This window comes from Ascaphus truei, chromosome 18 (assembly GCF_040206685.1).
Source record: "Ascaphus truei isolate aAscTru1 chromosome 18, aAscTru1.hap1, whole genome shotgun sequence".
Taxonomy (NCBI): domain Eukaryota; kingdom Metazoa; phylum Chordata; class Amphibia; order Anura; family Ascaphidae; genus Ascaphus; species Ascaphus truei.
The window spans coordinates 1,250,202-1,272,450 of record NC_134500.1 but is presented as its reverse complement, the minus strand read 5'-3'; the positions used below and the strand labels follow the sequence as shown (position 1 = coordinate 1,272,450).

General features: G+C 48.1%; 2 protein-coding genes and 3 non-coding genes across 13 annotated transcripts in view; 3 read left to right on the top strand and 2 right to left on the bottom strand.

Annotated features, from left to right (window-relative positions):
- FANCI (FA complementation group I) overlaps positions 1-1,087 on the bottom strand; it is a 34,870-nt gene extending 33,783 nt beyond the window's left edge. The window contains exon 1 of one of the 2 annotated variants that reach the window (XM_075575164.1): positions 964-1,087. The gene's annotated coding sequence lies outside the window, so the exon portion shown is untranslated. Of the gene's footprint in view, positions 1-931 lie in introns of both variants that reach the window. The other variant, XM_075575163.1, reaches the window with a different exon arrangement.
- A 3,057-nt stretch (positions 1,088-4,144) lies between these two features.
- Positions 4,145-4,217, top strand: TRNAR-ACG (transfer RNA arginine (anticodon ACG)). Its single transcript has one exon. It is a non-coding gene; the product is annotated as a tRNA-Arg (tRNA).
- Positions 4,218-4,644: 427 nt separating this feature from the next.
- Positions 4,645-4,717, top strand: TRNAR-ACG (transfer RNA arginine (anticodon ACG)). Its single transcript has one exon. It is a non-coding gene; the product is annotated as a tRNA-Arg (tRNA).
- A 1,634-nt stretch (positions 4,718-6,351) lies between these two features.
- TRNAR-ACG (transfer RNA arginine (anticodon ACG)) lies at positions 6,352-6,424 on the top strand. The gene has a single exon. It is a non-coding gene; the product is annotated as a tRNA-Arg (tRNA).
- A 3,221-nt stretch (positions 6,425-9,645) lies between these two features.
- KIF7 (kinesin family member 7) overlaps positions 9,646-22,249 on the bottom strand; it is a 30,345-nt gene continuing 17,741 nt past the window's right edge. For all 8 annotated transcript variants that reach the window (XM_075575155.1, XM_075575161.1, XM_075575162.1 and 5 more), the window contains 8 exons: positions 17,037-17,234; positions 16,531-16,656; positions 16,059-16,235; positions 15,190-15,405; positions 12,976-13,182; positions 12,298-12,496; positions 11,864-12,028; positions 9,646-11,262 (listed from right to left, as the gene is read on the bottom strand). In XM_075575155.1, coding sequence (XP_075431270.1) covers positions 10,862-11,262; positions 11,864-12,028; positions 12,298-12,496; positions 12,976-13,182; positions 15,190-15,405; positions 16,059-16,235; positions 16,531-16,656; positions 17,037-17,234 — 1,689 coding nt within the window. In that variant the 3' untranslated portion in view covers positions 9,646-10,861. The remainder of the gene's footprint in view (positions 11,263-11,863; positions 12,029-12,297; positions 12,497-12,975; positions 13,183-15,189; positions 15,406-16,058; positions 16,236-16,530; positions 16,657-17,036; positions 17,235-22,249) is intronic.

Below are 22,249 nucleotides of genomic sequence, written 5' to 3'. Positions count from 1 at the left end.
GGGGCTGGGGGCACAGTACAGCGGGGGATGGGGGCACAGCGGGGGACTGGGGGCGCAGCGGGGGACTGGGGGCGCAGCGGGGACACAGCGCAGTACAGCGGGGGATGGGGGCACAACGGGGGACTGGGGGCGCAGCGGGGGACTGGGGGTGCAGCGGGGGACTGGGGGCGCAGCGGGGACACAGCGCAGTACAGCGGGGGACTGGGGGCGCAGCGGGGGACTGGGGGCGCAGCGGGGGACTGGGGGCGCAGCGGGGACACAGCGCAGTACAGCGGGGGACTGGGGGCGCACGGGGGACTGGGGGTGCAGCGGGGACACAGCGCAGTACAATATGAGCTTACACACTAGATGTATGTTAGCACAGAATGAGCTGCGGCTGCAGAAATGTCACCTGTGAGGCAGTGAGATAAATAAGATACATAACGGGGACAGAGTCCGTCAGTTTTCTCTCTCTCCTCCCTCCTCTCCCTCTCTTTTTCTCTTCTCTCTCTCTTCTCTCCATTCTCTCTCTCCCCCCTCCTCCCTCCTCTCCCTCCTCCCTCCTCTCTCCCCTCTCCCTCCTCTCTCTCTTCCCGCCTCTCTCCTCCCTCCTCTCTCCCTCTCTCCTCTCTTCTCCCTCCTCCCTCCTCTCTCTCTCTCTCCTCTCTCTCTCTTCTCTCTCCTCTCTCTCTCTCTTCTCTCTTCTCCCTCCTCTCTCTCTTCTCTCCCTCTTTTTCTCTCTCTCTCCTCCCTCCTCTCTCTCTTGTTCTCTCTCTCTCTTTCTTTTTCTCTCTCCTCTCCCTCCTCTCTCTCTCTTCTCCCTTCTCCCTCCTCTCTCTCTCTCTCTTCTCTCTCCTCTCTCTCCTCCCTCTCTCTCTCTCCTCCCTCCTCTCTCTCTTGTTCTCTCTCTCTCCCTCTTTCTTTTTCTCTCTCTCTCATGGCGGTAACCCACCTCCTCCAGTGCTAGGGTGTAATCCCTCGTACCTCACGGCAGTGACGTCGGCCCGCGGTCACGTGACGTAGAACCCTCGGTGACAGCCGAAGCCTCCTGCGAATCTCCCGCGCGAAGCGTCACTTCCGTCGCCCTTGGCAACAGCCAGCCCCGCCCCTTTCCGCAAGGTTCGGAGTGTCACGCACGGGGTGACGTCAGGTTAACACTGTCACTGCCAGAACGGCCACATGCAAAGTGACGTCAGGAGTGACGTCAGGTTAACACTGTCACTGCCAGAATGGCCACATGCAAAGTCTCTCTCAGAAGTGAATTAGCTGCTATATGTACAGGAGGGTATAAGTGCAGGAGGGTATATGTGCAGGAGGGTATAAGTGCAGGAGGGTATGTGTGCAGGAGGGTATATGTGCAGGTATAAGTTCAGGAGGGTATATGTGCAGGTATAAGTGCAGGAGGGTATATGTGCAGGTATAAGTGCAGGAGGGTATATTTGCAGGAGGGTATAAGTGCAGGAGGGTATATGTGCAGGAGGGTATATGTGCAGGTATAAGTGCAGGAGGGTATATGTGCAGGAGGGTATATGTGCAGGTATAAGTGCAGGAGGGTATATGTGCAGGTATAAGTGCAGGAGGGTATATGTGCAGGAGGGTATATGTGCAGGAGGGTATATGTGCAGGTATAAGTGCAGGAGGGTATATGGGCAGGAGGGTATATGGGCAGGAGGGTATAATTGCAGGAGGGTATAAGGGCAGGGGGTATATGTGCAGGAGGGTATAATTGCAGCAGGGTATATGTGCAGTTATAAGTACAGGAGGGTATATGTGCAGGTATAAGTGCAGGAGGGTATATGTGCAGGACGGTATAAGTGCAGGAGGGTATATGTGCAGGAGGGTATATGTGCAGGTATAAGTGCAGGAGGGTATATGTGCAGGTATAAGTGCAGGAGGGTATATGTGCAGGAGGGTATATGTGCAGGTATAAGTGCAGGAGGGTATATGTGCAGGTATAAGTGCAGGAGGGTATATGGGCAGGAGGGTATATGGGCAGCAGGTATAAGTGCAGGAGGGTATAAGGGCAGGGGGTATATGTGCAGGAGGGTATAATTGCAGCAGGGTATATGTGCAGGTATAAGTACAGGAGGGTATATGTGCAGGTATAAGTGCAGGAGGGTATATGTGCAGGACGGTATAAGTGCAGGAGGGTATATGTGCAGGTATAAGTGCAGGAGGGTATATGTGCAGCAGGGTATAATTGCAGCAGGGTATATGTGCAGGTATAAGTGCAGGAGGGTATATGGGCAGGTACTGTTAGGTCCGGAAATAATTGGACACTGACATAATTTTGGTTCTGTACGCCACCACAATGGATTTGAAATGAAACAACCGAGATGCAATAGAAGTGCAGACTTTCATCTTTAATTCAAGGGATTGAACAAAAATATCGTATGAAACGTTTAGGAACTGCAACCATTTTCATACACAGTCCCCTTATTTCAGGGGCTCAAATGTAATTGGACAAATTAACACAATCATAAATAAAATGTTCATTTTTAATACTTTGTAGGGAATCCTTTGCAGGCAATGACTGCTTGAAGTCTGGAACGCATGGACATCACCAAACGCTGGGTTTCCTCCTTTGTGATGCTTTGCCAGGCCTTTACTGCAGCTGTCTTCAGTTGTTTGTTCGTGGGTCTTTCTGCCTTAAGTTTTGTCTTCAGCAAGTGCAATGCATGCTCGATCGGGGTGAGATCAGGTGATTGACTCGGCCATTGCAGAATATTCCACTTCTTTGCCTTAAACTCCTGGGTTGCTTTCGCAGTATGTTTTGGGTCATTGTCCATCTGCAAAGTGAAGCGCTGTCCAATCAACTTCGCTGAATCTGAGCAGACAATATATCCCTGTACACTTCTATCTTCTGTCACATCATCAATAAACACTAGTGACCCAGTGCCATTGGACGCCATGCATGCCAATGCCATCACACTGCCTCCACCGTGTTTTACAGATGATGTGGTATGCTTCGGATCATGAGCCGTTCCAAGCCTTCTCCATACATTTTTCTTTCCATCATTCTGGTACAGGTTGATCTTAGTTTCATCTGTCCAAAGAATGCTGTTCCAGAACTGGGCTGGCTTTTTTAGATACTGTTTGGCAACGTCTAATCTGGCCTTTCTATTCTTGAGGCTTATGAATGGTTTGCACCTTGTGGTGAACCCTCTGTATTTGCTCTCGTGAAGTCTTCTCTTTATGGTAGACTTGGATAATGATATGCCTACCTCCTGGAGAGTGTTCTTCGCTTGGCTGGATGTTGTGAACAGGTTTTTCTTTACCATGGAAAGGATCCTACGATCATCCACCACTGTTGTCTTCCGTGGACGTCCAGGCCTTTTTGTGTTGCTGAGCTCATCAGTGCGTTCTTTTTTTCTCAGAATGTACCAAACTGTTGATTTGGCCGCTTCTAATGTTCCTGCTATCTCTCTGATGGATTTTCTTTATTTTGCAGCCTAAGGATGCCCTGTTTTACTTGCATTAGAGCTCCTTTGACCGCATGTTGTGGGTTCACAGCAACAGCTTCCAAATGCGAATGCCACACCTGGAATCAACTCCAGATCTTTTACCTGCTTAATTGATGATGAAATAACGAAGGAATAGCCCACACCTGTCCATGAAACAGCTTTTGAGTCAATTGTCCAATTACTTTTGGCCCCTTGAAAAAGAGGGGGCTGCATATTAAAGAGATGTAATTCCTAAACCCTTCCTCCAATTTGGATGTGAATACCCTCAAATTAAAGCTGATAGACGGCACTTTAAGCCCATATTCATTATTTAACCAAACTTGTATCAGTGTCCAATTATTTCCGGACCTAACTGTATATGTGCAGGTATAAGTGCAGGAGGGTATATGTGCAGGTGGGTATATGTGCAGGAGGGTATATGTGCAGGAGGGTATATGTGCAGGAGGGTATAAGTGCAGGTGGGTATATGTGCAGGAGGGTATAAGTGCAGGTGGGTATATGTGCAGGAGGGCATATGTGCAGGAGGGTATAAGTGCAGTAGGGTATATGTGCAGGTGGGTATATGTGCAGGAGGGTATAAGTGCAGGTGGGTACATGTGCAGGAGGGTATAAGTGCATGTATATGTGCAGGTATATGTGCAGAGCTCTCAGGTCACGTGCTGTCGGCTACTTGAGGACTTGGGGGAGCGCTGTGTGCATGTGGGCCAGTGGCGCAATGGATAACGCGTCTGACTACGGATCAGGAGATTCCAGGTTCGACTCCTGGCTGGCTCGTGCTGTGTTTTTCCTTCATGTTTAATTATTTATTTTCATTTTATCCAACAAAGCTTTGCAAAGTGTCACACGCGCAATCACATCTTACACGTGAGAAGAAAGCTCATCTAAAAAGTATTAGTAGCCTATAACTACCTATATACTTCTATTTCCACTGTTTGCACTATTTATTTTTTACTATCTGTACTATTTATTAGCACTATTTGTACTATTTATTTGCTCTAATTATTTGTACTATTTGCACTATTTTGCAGTTGTTTGTATTAGAAGTGCTTTAATAAAATTACTGCTAATTACATATTTGTATCATTAGGCTAAATAGATGCATGAAAAGTACGTTATTTGCAGTACTCGGTGCAGAATGTTACTCACACTGTGTATCAGTGTCTCAGGGTATTAGAGTATCAGCAGCAGCACTCCTACATGCGGACCAGTGGCGCAATGGATAACGCGTCTGACTACGGATCAGAAGATTCCAGGTTCGACTCCTGGCTGGTTCGAAACTTTTTTTTCCTTTTAGAAACATTTGCTTTCACTTTCTCCGCAGACGTTACACACCGTACAGTGCTCACAGCTAAGGGCAGCGCGCCCCGACTCCTGCAGCAGGAGGCAGTGCAGAGGGTTACACTGCAGGGTATGGGACCGTAATTACAGTGGGGCACAATATGTCTCTCCCCAGCACGTGCTGGGGATCCCCCGGGGGACATGGGGCTGACCTGCTTATATTCTCCTCTCCCTCCCCAACCACGTGTAATTCTGCACACTGCTATTACTAATAATAATAAATACATTGCAGGCAGGGGAATACTTGAAATGACAAACACTATTATTAATACCATTAGTAAGCACTTTATTTCCATCTCTCACTGGTGTTGAGTCTGCATCTCTGCAGCATAGAATTAGCATAGAAACACACGGCTTTGTTAGATACAATTAAAATAAAAAGTTATTCATTAAAAAAACATCCCCAGCCTGGGATCGAACCTGAGACCCTCTGAGCCGCAGTCACACGCGCTATACATTGCGCCACTGGCTCGCACGCTGCAGCGATCCCTAACCTCTCTGGGTAGCGCCATGTGCTGCAGCGATCCCTAACCTCTCTGGGTAGCGCCATGTGCTGCAGCGATCCCTAACCTCTCTGGGTAGCGCCATGTGCTGCAGCTCCTTGTATATCTGTTCCTGTTCTCAGTATATGTGTTTGTAATGTGTGTCCCCAGCTCTGAGCGCGTTATTTATACACTAACCCCTGCTGGTAACGTCCAAACTTCGGCAGAGGGAACATATCCGCAGAGCAGGTCAGCGCCATGCTATACATGTTACCTATATACTGCAGGGTAACATAACAGCAACATACTGTATGCACAAAGCAGGTCAGCACCATGCTATACATGTTACCTATATACTGCAGGGTAACATAACAGCAACATACTGTATGCACAAAGCAGGTCAGCACCATGCTATACATGTTACCTATATACTGCAGGATAACATAACAGCAACATACTGTATGCACACAGCAGGTCAGCACCATGCTATACATGTTACCTATATACTGCAGGATAACATAACAGCAACATACTGTATGCACAAAGCAGGTCAGCACCATGCTATACATGTTACCTATATACTGCAGGGTAACATAACAGCAACATATGCACACAGCAGGTCAGCACCATGCTATACATGTTACCTATATACTGCAGGGTAACATAACAGCAACATATGCACACAGCAGGTCAGCACCATGCTATACATGTTACCTATATACTGCAGGATAACATAACAGCAACATATGCACAGGTCACTTACCCCTGGTGTGGGCTCCAGGATAGAGCACTTACCCCTGGTGTGGGCTCCAGGATAGAGCACTTACCCCTGGTGTGGGCTCCAGGATAGAGCACTTACCCCTGGTGTGAACTCCAGGATAATATAAGAGCACTTACCTCTGGTGTGGGCTCCAGGATAATATAAGAGCACTTACCTCTGGTGTGGGCTCCACGAGGTGTAAGACCGTGACCTCAATATAAAAACACGTTTGCTGTTCATATGAATGAAACTATTATAGTTCATGAGAACAGTACCAGACATTGGGTTTCCCATACATTGTGCTAATATGGAGCCGCTCTGTACGTGCGGGCCAGTGGCGCAATGGATAACGCGTCTGACTACGGATCAGAAGATTCCAGGTTCGACTCCTGGCTGGCTCGGATTTTTGCTTTTTGCATTATTTTTTATACAAGCATTGCCACATTTTTACTGTTGCCATAATTATATTTCCTCTATACTTTCAGTATAGCAATTCACTCGTTCAATCAGAAACAAACACTGGAGTTCATTCTACAGCAGGGAGCATTAGCACTGTGAGAGGTTAAAAACCCCTTATTACTTGTGAGTGTGGCTCAAGTGTGGGTCAGTTCATTCTATAGGAGGTATGTACAGATACTGGTCAGTTACAGAGTACTATAGGAGGTATATAGATACTGGTCAGTAAAACATTTCTATAGAAAAACATCTTCATCAAAATATGACTCTCAAACAGGAGTGATAAACCGAAATTAATAAATATTTATCTACTTTTTCTTGTTTGACCACAGGTATTTATTATAAGCTATTAATACCCTAAGCTTTTCATATGCATATTTGGCTTTATTAACCACAAACAGCTGCAAATGCCTAATCTAATAAATATTATATGTTGATCAAAAATATAACTCGTAGTAATTAAATATGCAAATTCTCATCCACACACCAATTCCTTTATATCGTTATTTAAAACAATTACATGGGTAAATAAAATATGTTTAATGTAATACAAAATTTTTAAAAAAAGCATACAAAACTGTATTAAGAGAGGATAGAAAAATAACTATTTACACAAAAAAATCCATTTGTACATGTAAACGGTCGTACAGCAACTGCACAGGTTAGTGAAATAAGCTACATATAATACAAGCACTATTAGTACTACAGGGCCGCAGTACTCCGCTCCTCGTGCTTAGTATTAGTAATACAGGGCCGCAGTACTCCGCTCCTCGTGCTTAGTATTAGTACTACAGGGCTGCAGTACTCCGCTCCTCGTGCTTAGTATTAGTACTACAGGGCTGCAGTACTCCGCTCCTCGTGCTTAGTATTAGTACTATAGGGCTGCAGTACTCCGCTCCTCGTGCTTAGTATTAGTACTATAGGGCTGCAGTACACTAGCCACGCCGCAGTACTCCGCTCCTCGTGCTTAGTATTAGTAATACAGGGCCGCAGTACTCCGCTCCTCGTGCTTAGTATTAGTACTACAGGGCTGCAGTACTCCGCTCCTCGTGCTTAGTATTAGTACTATAGGGCTGCAGTACACTAGCCACGCCGCAGTACTCCGCTCCTCGTGCTTAGTATTAGTAATACAGGGCTGCAGTACACTAGCCACGCTGCAGTACTCCGCTCCTCGTGTTTAGTATTAGTACTAAAGGGCTGCATTACACTAGCCACGCTGCAGTACTCCGCTCCTCGTGTTTAGTATTAGTAATGCAAATATGTTGTAATAAGTACTACAAATAAAGACTTGGCCAATGAAGTTCATATAGAGCAATAGTGTAGATAGAGCAGTGGTTTACTTTACATGTGTAGAGCGCCACAACACGTGTACTGACTGACTGTAGAAGACAAACCTGTTTCATTTGTTCACATAAACACAGTGACAATCCGCTCACCCAGTGACACAACACGTGTGAGACTTGGTGCACAGGGAAATAATCATACACAAGAACTGATGCCCAATAGCGGTCACTAAAGCCCAAACATAGTGCACTCAGAAGTCTATATATTAGGTACATATATGTAATCCCATAGTCTAGGGCAGGGGGGCGAAAACTTTTTTCCCTGCGACCCCCTACCGGATGTCCTCCTCTCCGCGCGCCCCCTCCCTCCTCCTCCTTACCTTGATTCCTGGCGTCTAGGCGTCACGTGGTCATTTGACGCTGAGTTGCCATGGCGACGCGTCTCCAGATGCCGGCTGAATCGAGGTAAGTATTGTTTACAGAGGCCCTGCAGCTCCCCCAGCACTTAATTTAAGTGCCTTTGGGAAGCGCGCGGGGCATCTGTAAACCAACCCCGCGCCCCCCGCTGGTAATCTCACGCTCCCCCTGGGGGTCGCGCCCCCCACTTTGCCCACCGCTGGTCTAGAGTATAATAACCACTAATTAATATATAGGGAGCAAAGATAAGTTGATGGTAGCAATCCAATATCATTTAAAACAAAATAACATTTTAATAATCTCAAATAACGACGAAAAACGTGACAAATATATACAGTGTAAACAGAGGTTAAACTCCTCAATGGAGAGACGGCAGAGAAAATATACCGATAGGTATAGTCTTTCTCCCCATATTCAAAGGGAACACCAAATATATAACCTAAACATCGCTATGTCTGACGAGTTGATAAGAAAAATTCTTCAAGGAAACAGCAAGGTTATAATATATATGGTTGTGCATGAAGACAAAACTGAGAAGATAATCTTCCAAGGAAATATATCAGTATGTGTAATCCGCTTTTAGCATTAAATACTGACGTCCATAGAGACTAGATAGTGACTTGTGGCATATAATGCCCAGTACAGTGCGAACATATCTAGTCTGAGATCCAAGCTGCATCATGATCTGTCTCTTACATATCACCATATACATATGGTAGCCCAAGGTAAGGGGACGTCATGCCTGTGACGCTCACCGCTAGAGACGGCGAGTTAACCAGCTGGGAAAGCAGTGGCACGGTTGTATTAATATCCTAAGTGAAGGGATTATTTTCTCCCCCATATTGCTACGCGTATGGAACTATTTCTATATACTTAGACGCTACACAACAGCATTATCAGAGTACCATTGAGTTAACTACACTGAATACCGACAGCACTTTGCACTATTGGGCTACCATATGTATATGGTGATATGTAAGAGACAGATCATGGTGCAGCTTGGATCTCAGACTAGATATGTTCGCACTGTACTGGGCAATATATGCCACAAGTCACTATCTAGTCTATATGGACGTCAGTATTTAATGCTAAAAGCGGATTACACATACTGATATGATATAATGGGTGTGTGTGTGTATATATATATATATATATATTTATAATTCCTTGGGAGATTGTGTTCTCAGTTTTGTCTTCATCCACAACCATATATATTATAACCTTGCTGTCTCCTTTTGATGTGTGGTTTATTTAAGAATGTTTCTTATCCACTCGTCAGACATAGCGATGTTTAGGTTATATATTTGGTGTTCCCTTTGAATATGGGGAGAAAGACTATACCTATCGGTATATTTTCTCTGCCGTCTCTCCATTGAGGAGTTTAACATGTTTACACTGTATATATTTGTCACGTTTTTCGTCGTTATTTGAGATTATTAAAATGTTATTATTTTGTTTTAAATGATATTAGATTGCTACCGTCAACTTATCTTATCAACTTATCTTTGCTCTCTATATATTAATTAGTGGTTATTATACCCTAGACTATGGGATTACATATATGTACCCAATATATATGGATATGATATTTTCCTGTTGACTAAGGCTTGTTATATAGTAGGTGCTAGTGCGCGCAGGCGTGTTTAGTTGTTGGGGTGCAAGCGGTGATGCGCGCGGTTAGGGGGCTTTACTGACGTCACAGCGTTAGGTCGTGCTGTGATTGTTTGCGGCGCGGCAGCAGCGCAAAAATACAATTTTATTGTAATTTCTCTGGTTACCGCGCCACCGCTCACGGTCGTGCGCGTCCCAAGTATAGAAACGCCTGGCTAACACAGCTAATTCTAATTGACGCGCGCACGCGCTATATTACACGCCTTAGGCTGCGTCACCGCTAGCTCTGAGCGGACGGCGCTTGCCAAGTTCACTTTGTGCAAAGTGAGTTCTCACGTGGCTCGTGCGCGGGTGTGCGCGGGCGTGCACGGGCGTGCGCGCTCTCCCAAGCCTGGTAAGTCAAAAAAATAGTATTCGAAGCGCGCTCAATAAGTCCCCCATGCAACCACCCCGCGCGCTTGCAAAATTTGCAGGACACCCGCGCTCATGCTTGGAGAGTTGGTGACTTCACCACTCAAGCATGAGCGCGGTCAGCGCCAGCGGGGCCGCAGCCTTAGGCCTCGGCCATGGTTATTGCTGGCGAGCGGTGGCGCGCTGAGGCTGAGGGAAAGCGGGTGATCTCCCTGGCCTTAGACAGCGCGCCGTCCGTGGGCGTCGGGGGCGTGTCGGCAGGCGGGCCAGTGACGTCACAGAGCTGGTTTGTCCTCATTGGGCGAACCGCTCACGTGACCGGACCTGCGCTCCGGCGAGCGGGAAAATGTAAAATTCCCCTAAGACCTGCGCTTCCGCGCGCTTGCGGAAGCGTAGGCGAGCCCCTACTAAAGCCGCTCTAATTGCAGCTGTAGGGGCTCAGTGCCGAGCGGAAGCGCGCCTCCGCCCGCAAGCACTATCCATGGACGCGACCTTACACTTCTGAGTGCACTATGTTAGGGCTTTAGTGACCCCTAGTGGTCATCTGTTCGAGTGTGTATTCATTTGTTAAAACCGATCTGCCTTTCACCAACAGTAAACAGCAATCAACTAATCGTATGGGTGAAAACCAACAAGCGCCAGACCAAATCGTGTATATATCTACAGTGGGTTTCTCCGAACATCTATCATATCCACATTAGAAATCATAGGGATGCCATTGACGTTACATCTGCGAAGCTCTCTTCGGGATTTGGGGAGATAGGTAACAGTTCTCTGGCAAACACCTTCATTTGGCTGCACCAGTCGATGACTCTGAGTTTCCACTACAGTCTCTCTCTGTGGTAGCTTCTCCAGTGCTGACTGTTCTTCAGTAGGCAGGGAAGACCTTCTCCATGTTGGTGGTAAAGGCACATTTACCAAGTCCTCCCTGAAACTTAGGTTTCTGTCAGGAGCAGAAGGCTGAATGTTCATGTCAACTGTGGCACAGTTTTCTTCAGCAGACCCAGCTAAAGAGACCTGCTTCTCAGCGCCGGGGAGAGCTCTTCCATCCGCAGCAGGCACTGGGAACGACAAAATATCCGCAGAGCAGGTCAGCACGATGCCAGAAATGCTAGATATACTTAAGGATAACATAAGAGCAACATATGCAATAACATTTTCTGATATTTCCTTTCAACACCAGGAAGACTGCAGGGCACTTACCCGAGGTGTGGCCTGCAGGGCACTTACCCGTGGTGTGGCCTGCAGGGCACTTACCCGTGGTGTGGCCTGCAGGGCACTTACCCGTGGTGTGGCCTGCAGGGCACTTACCCGTGGTGTGGCCTGCAGGGCACTTACCCGAGGTGTGGCCTGCAGGGCACTTACCCGTGGTGTGGCCTGCAGGGCACTTACCCGTGGTGTGGCCTGCAGGGCACTTACCCGTGGTGTGGCCTGCAGGGCACTTACCCGTGGTGTGGCCTGCAGGGCACTTACCCGTGGTGTGGCCTGCAGGGCACTTACCCGTGGTGTGGCCTGCAGGGCACTTACCCGTGGTGTGAACTGCAGGGCACTTACCCGTGGTGTGGCCTGCAGGGCACTTACCCGTGGTGTGGACTGCAGGGCACTTACCCGTGGTGTGGACTGCAGGGCACTTACCCGTGGTGTGGACTGCAGGGCACTTACCCGTGGTGTGGACTGCAGGAGGGTTCAGAGTTGGGACAGTCAGTGTGCTTAATCTTTGACTCAACTCCTGGTGAGCCCACATGTACCAACCAAGTTCTTTCTCAAGCATCTGGATTCTGCCCTCATATTGCCTCCTGCTTCCAGCCAGACCCTCACCCATTTGGTCTGAAACAAAATATATACAATGGTAAATTGGTGTCGTATAAATGTGTGTTCTCTTGCTCTCTTTCCCATTCACATCGATAGGTTTTGTGCGGGCTAGAAGATAAAGGACTTTTCTTTTTTTGTTATTGAGTGCCACATACTGTACTTCTAGCACAAGTCTCATAAAAACAAGCTTGCTGTACATAATAACCTTTACATTAAACTAGTATAAAGAAAAAGTGCCATTAGGTGGCAAAACCGAAAAGAGCTACAATTTGCTGGACTTGCACCTTGACATTGCTTTAGCAGGAGTTGCACATTCCGTTCATTCTCCTTCTGTTGCCCGGTGAGCTGACGATCCATCTCAAGCCGCTGGCGTTCTAGAGCGACCTCCAGCCAGTACACCAGGTGTTGCTGCTCCTCCAGTTTCATTTCCAGCTCGGAGAATGCGATCTGCAGCTTGTGTTCCTCCTCCCGCAGTGTAACCACCTGCACAAATATATTGGTCAAGAGTCCAGACTGTAAACAGTTTGCAGGGTCACTGACCGGAGGAGATTGTGACACAAAATACATAATTATGTTTAAGATGCATTGGGGTTGGAAGCATTTGGTTTCACCGTCAGCCAACTACAGGCCTAATTATGAGCGTAAGGACTCCGAGATATTGCCGGAAACCACTAGAATTTAATTAAGTGATGTAACATTAAGATGAGCAGAGGACACCTTCATGGGTCACTAAATATTCCAAAAACCATCCTAAAAATAGTAGCATTTTGTTCCCAAACAGACATAAAATGTACTTTCAAGCCTTTGAATAGGGCAGCAAAACCCAAGCATGGGAGGGACACGTTACTTTCATCGATTAGCTTTATGTTCCTAATGGCTGTGAAACCCTGACCGCTTCATGTCCGGTCACCTTGGGAGAGAGGGGGAGAGGGAGAGAGGGGGAGAGGGGGAGCACCATATACCTTGTCAAAATATTTACAGAGTAGCGCTCGTGTCTCGGATGAGGAGAGGTAGCTCAGCTTGGCCATTAGGTTCATCTCACACTGAGAAAGTAGGCTGGCCGAGGCTCGCACGACCCGCTGCCTGCGCGTGATCGACTCGTTCTTGTATTCAATGGCAGCATCCAGAGCTTCTATGGCCTCATCCAGCTGGAAAAGAATCCGTTCTTCCTGTTGGGTATGAAGTGGAAAACACTATTGTCAATTGCTTTACCGATTAGTTGGTTTCTAACAAAGTAGTGCCAGCCATGATGTCCTAATGAAGAAATAGGAACAATGGGGGTCAGACAAGATTCATAATCTAACACTGGTATTACCATTAACGATCTTCTAATCCATTTAGGAGTATAGTCAGAAATAAAACAGGGTTGCTCCCCTTCCTTAGTATACTAGGAGGCAGTAATGGGAGTCAGACGGAGGCAGTAAGGGGAGTCAGACGGAGGCAGTAAGGGGAGTCAGGCGGAGGCAGTAAGGGGAGTCAGACGGAGGCAGTAAGGGGAGTCAGACGGAGGCAGTAAGGGGAGTCAGACGGAGGCAGTAAGGGGAGTCAGACGGAGGCAGTAAGGGGAGTCAGACGGAGGCAGTAAGGGGAGTCAGACGGAGGCAGTAAGGGGAGTCAGACGGAGGCAGTAAGGGGAGTCAGACGGAGGCAGTAAGGGGAGTCAGACGGAGGCAGTAAGGGGAGTCAGACGGAGGCAGTAAGGGGAGTCAGACGGAGGCAGTAAGGGGAGTCAGACGGAGGCAGTAAGGGGAGTCAGACGGAGGCAGTAAGGGGAGTCAGACGGAGGCAGTAAGGGGAGTCAGACGGAGGCAGTAATGGGAGTCAGACGGAGGCAGTAAGGGGAGTCAGGCGGAGGCAGTAAGGGGAGTCAGACGGAGGCAGTAATCGGAGTCAGACGGAGGCAGTAAGGGGAGTCAGGCAGAGGCAGTAAGGGGAGTCAGACGGAGGCAGTAAGGGGAGTCAGACGGAGGCAGTAATGGGAGTCAGACGGAGGCAGTAAGGGGAGTCAGGCGGAGGCAGTAAGGGGAGTCAGACGGAGGCAGTAATCGGAGTCAGACGGAGGCAGTAAGGGGAGTCAGACGGAGGCAGTAATGGGAGTCAGACGGAGGCAGTAAGGGGAGTCAGACGGAGGCAGTAATGGGAGTCAGGCGGAGGCAGTAAGGGGAGTCAGACGGAGGCAGTAATGGGAGTCAGACGGAGGCAGTAATGGGAGTCAGGCGGAGGCAGTAAGGGGAGTCAGGCGGAGGCAGTAAGGGGAGTCAGACGGAGGCAGTAAGGGGAGTCAGGCGGAGGCAGTAAGGGGAGTCAGACGGAGGCAGTAATGGGAGTCAGATGGAGGCAGTAAGGGGAGCCAGGCAGAGGCAGTAAGGGGAGTCAGACGGAGGCAGTAAGGGGAGTCAGGCGGAGGCAGTAAGGGGAGTCAGACGGAGGCAGTAATGGGAGTCAGATGGAGGCAGTAAGGGGAGCCAGGCAGAGGCAGTAAGGGGAGTCAGACGGAGGCAGTAAGGGGAGTCAGACGGAGGCAGTAAGGGGAGTCAGGCGGAGGCAGTAAGGGGAGTCAGACGGAGGCAGTAATCGGAGTCAGACGGAGGCAGTAAGGGGAGTCAGACGGAGGCAGTAATGGGAGTCAGACGGAGGCAGTAAGGGGAGTCAGACGGAGGCAGTAATGGGAGTCAGGCGGAGGCAGTAAGGGGAGTCAGACGGAGGCAGTAAGGGGAGTCAGACGGAGGCAGTAATGGGAGTCAGACGGAGGCAGTAAGGGGAGTCAGACGGAGGCAGTAAGGGGAGTCAGACGGAGGCAGTAAGGGGAGTCAGACGGAGGCAGTAAGGGGAGTCAGACGGAGGCAGTAAGGGGAGTCAGACGGAGGCAGTAATGGGAGTCAGACGGAGGCAGTAATGGAAGTCAGACATCAGAATATCCATGTTCTGCAACCACGAAAATAATTACCCACACCCTTTATTGGTTACCATGGCAATAATATTAACTAAACAGCAAAATTATGGGCTTTTGCTTTGAATTTCACATGATTAAAAGTGTAAATGCCTCGATAGACACTGGCAAACATGTTACATGCATGTTACATGCACCGTTTCACCTGTAACACTGGTTTCTATATTAATGTATGGGTGTATTTAGCGATTGGAGGAGATGACCACGAGTCCTCGGGTGGACTTACCTCTGCTGAGAGGTGGTCTCCTTGTCTCAGTTTATCATCAATGTCCGCCCTCTGCTTCAGCAGCAGGTCTTTCTCTTGCCTCAGGTTATTTATCTCTTCGCGGATTCGTTGCTGGTCATGGGCACTACCATCGCAAAGCTGACCGTTCTTCTCCGAGAGCTCCTTCTCCAGATCCTCAATGCGGCTGGACACTCGGACAATGTCATTACTCAGAGCCTGGGACGGGAACACAGACTAACTCAGCAAAGCAATAAACAAACACAAATACAACTCAGCAAAGCAATAAACAAACACAAATACAACTCAGCAAAGCAATAAACAAACACAAATACAACTCAGCAAAGCAATAAACAAACACAAATACAACTCAGCAAAGCAATAAACAAACACAAATACAACTCAGCAAAGCAATAAACAAATACAAATACAACTCAGCAAAGCAATAAACAAACACAAATACAACTCAGCAAAGCAATAAACAAACACAAATACAACTCAGACACACTAACATTTCTTCCATTGACTTAAAAGATTGTATTCAGTTCATCTGGAGCTTTCATATATATCTCAATAAACAATATCATTCAAATCTAGAAGGATGTCTGACTATTTATATTCCATTTAACATAGTGTGTTATTCACCAGCAGCTATGCATCAATAGCCACAACAAACTGAAGAGTCTGAGCACTAAAAACCATTAATTCAACCTTCTCTAATCTGTAGAATAAATTCTCTTCACAACGTTAAACATCAATTCTATTGAACAAAGAGACAGATTTAAACCCAAGTGGGGTGGGTGTGCCCACCAGCAATTCATTGCAACTTACTGCAGGTCTCTCTGGCAGAGAATAAGTTAAGAAACAATCACCTGGCTGGATCGAAGCCTTTTGATCTCCAAATCATTCTTCTCCTGTAGAAGAGCCTCCTTCTTAATCAATATCCCCTCCCTTCTCTTCAGTTCCTCTTCCAGCTCGCCCAAGGCACGGCGCTGCTCAAGGACTTTATCAATCTCACTGTCCAGCCACCGCTTCTGATCTTCTATTTTCTAGCAATTAAACGCAGTACAATGTAATACGGTATCACAACATTCAGGGCGATTCGCATGACGGGGATCTGCGTATTCATTTCATTGTACCCCAAAGTCTGAGTATCTAGGAAGATCGCAGCTGTTTGTTGTTGTTGCAAACCTGCATTACTGGCCGTGCTAGAGATAATTACGGAACAAACTTCCTTTGGTGACAGAGCGCTCAGCAATGACTTGCAACAAGCCAACAGGGCTACACATGGTTAGCAAACGGTCACTATGGGAATGTTAGAGCCCACACAATGCAAAGCCATACTTGCTGCTGCTCTAGGCTGACAACGGACCCATTGCTCCCACTCCGCCGCTTCCTTTGGAATGCTGCAATCTCTTCTGTTTTGAGCTTCAGTATCTTCTGCTGCTGCTCCTGCTTCAGCTCAAGTTCCTAAATCCAGACATTAAAAGCTGTGATACTCCGAGAATGGAACACCTGGTGGCTACCCACAATGCAATAGTGTACTGTAGTTCCATCTGACATTCAACGTGTTCAACATCTTTACAGAGTATTTAGAGAACTCACGGCTTCAGGAAAGAGGATTGTGAGTGAAAATAAGGTTTTTTTTTGCATTTCTTCAGTTAGTAATTAGTACATCAGTACATTGCATAGCGAGTTTAATAAAATAACCATTCTGTATTACAGATCCTATTCAGCACTTAAGGGTTCTCCTAGAAAGTTGTTTAAGATGCAGTTTGTCTCCATATACACTCAGGTCATCGTGAACATTCCTACACTCCGGACACAAAACCGCACATCAAAAGTGTCACCTTTACTCTGTGCCTTCGCTTCTGCATCTCACTCTCTAACCGGCGTTTCTGCTCAGTCTCCTCTTTCAGTTTCTTCTGCAGCTGACTTTGCTGCTGCTTCATCTGGAGTATGTTCTTCTCAAGCTCCTGAGCACGCCTCTCACTCTGAGCGGACAGCGAAGCTAGCTTCTCTGTGGCCTGCTTTTTCTCCTTAAGCACCTAAAAAGGAAAACCCAACTTCAGTGCAATTAGGAAACAAAGAAGATAAACCGAAGTTACAGTACCACAAAACGCATTCAGATCTAGTTACACAATGACTGGGTTATGGCACGCAGGTGTAGGGTTAGGTAATGACTGGGTTATGGCACGCAGGTGTAGGGTTAGGTAATGACTGGGTTATGGCACGTAGGTGTAGGGTTAGGTAATGACTGGGTTATGGCACGCAGGTGTAGGGTTAGGTAATGACTGGGTTATGGCACGCAGGTGTTGGGTTAGGTAATGACTGGGTTATGGCACGCAGGTGTAGGGTTAGGTAATGACTGGGTTATGGCACGCAGGTGTCGGGTTAGGTAATGACTGGGTTATGGCACGCAGGTGTAGGGTTAGGTAATGACTGGGTTATGGCACGCAGGTGTAGGGTTATTGCACGGAGATGTAGGGTTAGGTAATGACTGGGTTATGGCACGCAGGTGTAGGGTTAGGTAATGACTGGGTTATGGCACGCAGGTGTAAGGTTAGGCAATGACTGGGTTATGGCACGCAGGTGTAGGGTTAGGCAATGACTGGGTTATGGCACGCAGGTGTAAGGTTAGGTAATGACTGGGTTATGGCACGCAGGTGTAGGGTTAGGCAATGACGGGGTTATGGCACGCAGGTGTAGGGTTAGGTAATGACTGGGTTATGGCACGCAGGTGTAAGGTTAGGTAATGACTGGGTTATGGCACGCAGGTGTCGGGTTAGGTAATGACTGGGTTATGGCACGCAGGTGTAGGGTTAGGTAATGACAGGGTTATGGCACGCAGGTGTCGGGTTAGGTAATGACTGGGTTATGGCACGCAGGTGTAGGGTTAGGTAATGACTGGGTTACGGTACGCAGGTGTAGGGTTAGATAATGACTGGGTTATGGCACGCAGGTGTAGGGTTAGGTAATGACTGGGTTATGGCACGCAGGTGTAGGGTTAGGCAATGACTGGGTTATGGCACGCAGGTGTAGGGTTAGGCAATGACTGGGTTATGGCACGCAGGTGTAGGGTTAGATAATGACTGGGTTATGGCACGCAGGTGTAGGGTTAGGTAATGACTGGGTTATGGCACGCAGGTGTAAGGTTAGGTAATGACTGGGTTATGGCACGCAGGTGTAGGGTTAGGCAATGACTGGGTTATGGCACGCAGGTGTCGGGTTAGGTAATGACAGGGTTATGGCACGCAGGTGTCGGGTTAGGTAATGACTGGGTTATGGCACGCAGGTGTAGGGTTAGGTAATGACTGGGTTACGGTACGCAGGTGTAAGGTTAGGCAATGACTGGGTTATGGCACGCAGGTGTAGGGTTAGGTAATGACTGGGTTATGGCACGCAGGTGTAAGGTTAGGTAATGACTGGGTTATGGCACGCAGGTGTAAGGTTAGGCAATGACTGGGTTATGGCACGCAGGTGTAAGGTTAGATAATGACTGGGTTATGTCACGCAGGTGTAGGGTTAGGTAATGACTGGGTTATGGCACGCAGGTGTAGGGTTAGGTAATGACTGGGTTATGGCACGCAGGTGTAGGGTTAGGTAATGACTGGGTTATGGCACGCAGGTGTAGGGTTAGGTAATGACTGGGTTATGGCACGCAGGTGTAGGGTTAGGTAATGACTGGGTTATGGCACGCAGGTGTAAGGTTAGGCAATGACTGGGTTATGGCACGCAGGTGGTAAGGTTAGGTAATGACTGGGTTATGGCACGCAGGTGTAGGGTTAGGTAATGACTGGGTTATGGCACGCAGGTGGTAAGGTTAGGTAATGACTGGGTTATGGCACGCAGGTGTAGGGTTAGATAATGACAGGGTTATGGCACGCAGGTGTAGGGTTAGGCAATGACTGGGTTATGGCACGCAGGTGGTAAGGTTAGGTAATGACTGGGTTATGGCACGCAGGTGTAGGGTTAGATAATGACAGGGTTATGGCACGCAGGTGTAGGGTTAGGTAATGACTGGGTTATGGCACGCAGGTGTAAGGTTAGGTAATGACTGGGTTATGGCACGCAGGTGGTAAGGTTAGGTAATGACTGGGTTATGGCACGCAGGTGGTAAGGTTAGGTAATGACTGGGTTATGGCACGCAGGTGTAAGGTTAGGTAATGACTGGGTTATGGCACGCAGGTGTCGGGTTAGGTAATGACTGGGTTATGGCACGCAGGTGTAAGGTTAGGTAATGACAGGGTTACGGCACGCAGGTGTAGGGTTAGGTAATGACTGGGTTATGGCACGCAGGTGGTAAGGTTAGGTAATGACTGGGTTACGGTACGCAGGTGTAAGGTTAGGTAATGACTGGGTTATTGCACGCAGGTGTAAGGTTAGGTAATGACTGGGTTACGGTACGCAGGTGTAAGGTTAGGTAATGACTGGGTTATTGCACGCAGGTGTAGGGTTAGGTAATGACTGGGTTACGGCACGCAGGTGTAGGGTTAGGTAATGACTGGGTTATGGCACGCAGGTGTAGGGTTAGGCAATGACTGGGTTATGGCACGCAGGTGTAAGGTTAGGTAATGACTGGGTTATGGCACGCAGGTGTAGGGTTAGGTAATGACTGGGTTATGGCACGCAGGTGTAAGGTTAGGTAATGACTGGGTTATGGTACGCAGGTGTAGGGTTAGGTAATGACTGGGTTATGGCACGCAGGTGTAGGGTTAGGTAATGACTGGGTTATGGCACGCAGGTGTAGGGTTAGGCAATGACTGGGTTATGGCACGCAGGTGTAGGGTTAGGTAATGACGGGGTTATGGCACGCAGGTGTAAGGTTAGGTAATGACTGGGTTATTGCACGCAGGTGTAAGGTTAGGTAATGACTGGGTTACGGTACGCAGGTGTAAGGTTAGGTAATGACTGGGTTATTGCACGCAGGTGTAGGGTTAGGTAATGACTGGGTTACGGCACGCAGGTGTAGGGTTAGGTAATGACTGGGTTATGGCACGCAGGTGTAGGGTTAGGCAATGACTGGGTTATGGCACGCAGGTGTAAGGTTAGGTAATGACTGGGTTATGGCACGCAGGTGTAGGGTTAGGTAATGACTGGGTTATGGCACGCAGGTGTAAGGTTAGGTAATGACTGGGTTACGGTACGCAGGTGTAAGGTTAGGTAATGACTGGGTTATTGCACGCAGGTGTAAGGTTAGGTAATGACTGGGTTATGGCACGCAGGTGTAGGGTTAGGCAATGACTGGGTTATGGCACGCAGGTGTAAGGTTAGGTAATGACTGGGTTATGGCACGCAGGTGTAAGGTTAGGTAATGACTGGGTTATGGCACGCAGGTGTAGGGTTAGGTAATGACTGGGTTATGGCACGCAGGTGTAAGGTTAGGTAATGACTGGGTTATGGCACGCAGGTGTGAGGTTAGGTAATGACTGGGTTATGGCACGCAGGTGTAGGGTTAGGCAATGACTGGGTTATGGCACGCAGGTGTAAGGTTAGGTAATGACTGGGTTATGGCACGCAGGTGTAGGGTTAGGTAATGACTGGGTTATGGCACGCAGGTGTAGGGTTAGGTAATGACGGGGTTATGGCACGCAGGTGTAAGGTTAGGTAATGACTGGGTTATGGCACGCAGGTGTAGGGTTAGGCAATGACTGGGTTATGGCACGCAGGTGTAAGGTTAGGTAATGACTGGGTTATGGCACGCAGGTGTAGGGTTAGGTAATGACTGGGTTACGGTACGCAGGTGTAAGGTTAGGTAATGACTGGGTTATGGCACGCAGGTGTAAGGTTAGGTAATGACTGGGTTATGGCACGCAGGTGTAGGGTTAGGCAATGACTGGGTTATGGCACGCAGGTGTAGGGTTAGGTAATGACTGGGTTATGGCACGCAGGTGTAAGGTTAGGTAATGACTGGGTTATGGCACGCAGGTGTAAGGTTAGGTAATGACTGGGTTATGGCACGCAGGTGTAAGGTTAGGTAATGACTGGGTTATGGCACGCAGGTGTAAGGTTAGGTAATGACTGGGTTATGGCACGCAGGTGTAGGGTTAGGTAATGACTGGGTTATGGCACGCAGGTGTAAGGTTAGGTAAGGACTGAGTTATGGCACGCAGGTGTAGGGTTATGGCACACAGGTGTAAGGTTAGGTAATGACTGGGTTATTGCACGCAGGTGTAAGGTTAGGTAATGACTGGGTTATGGCACGCAGGTGTAGGGTTAGGTAATGACTGGGTTATGGCACGCAGGTGTAAGGTTAGGTAATGACTGGGTTATGGCACGCAGGTGTAAGGTTAGGCAATGACTGGGTTATGGCACGCAGGTGTAGGGTTAGGTAATGACTGGGTTATGGCACGCAGGTGTCGGGTTAGGTAATGACTGGGTTATGGCACGCAGGTGTAGGGTTAGGTAATGACTGGGTTATGGCACGCAGGTGTAAGGTTAGGTAATGACGGGGTTATGGCACGCAGGTGTAAGGTTAGGTAATGACTGGGTTATGGCACGCAGGTGTAAGGTTAGGTAATGACTGGGTTATGGCACACAGGTGTAAGGTTAGGTAATGACTGGGTTATGGCACGCAGGTGTAGGGTTAGGTAATGACTGGGTTATTGCACGCAGGTGTAAGGTTAGGCAATGACTGGGTTATGGCACGCAGGTGTAGGGTTAGGTAATGACTGGGTTATGGCACGCAGGTGTAGGGTTAGATAATGACTGGGTTATGGCACGCAGGTGTAAGGTTAGGCAATGACTGGGTTATGGAAAGCAGGTGGTAAGGTTAGGTAATGACTGGGTTATGGCACGCAGGTGTAAGGTTAGGTAATGACTGGGTTATTGCACGCAGGTGTAAGGTTAGGCAATGACTGGGTTATGGCACGCAGGTGTACGGTTAGGCAATGACGGGGTTATGGCACGCAGGTGTAGGGTTATGGCACGCAGGTGTAGGGTTAGGCAATGACAGGGTTAGGCAATGTAGGGTTAGGCAATGACTGGGTTATGTCACGCAGGTGTAGGGTTAGGTAATGACTGGGTTATGGCACGCAGGTGTAAGGTTAGGTAATGACTGGGT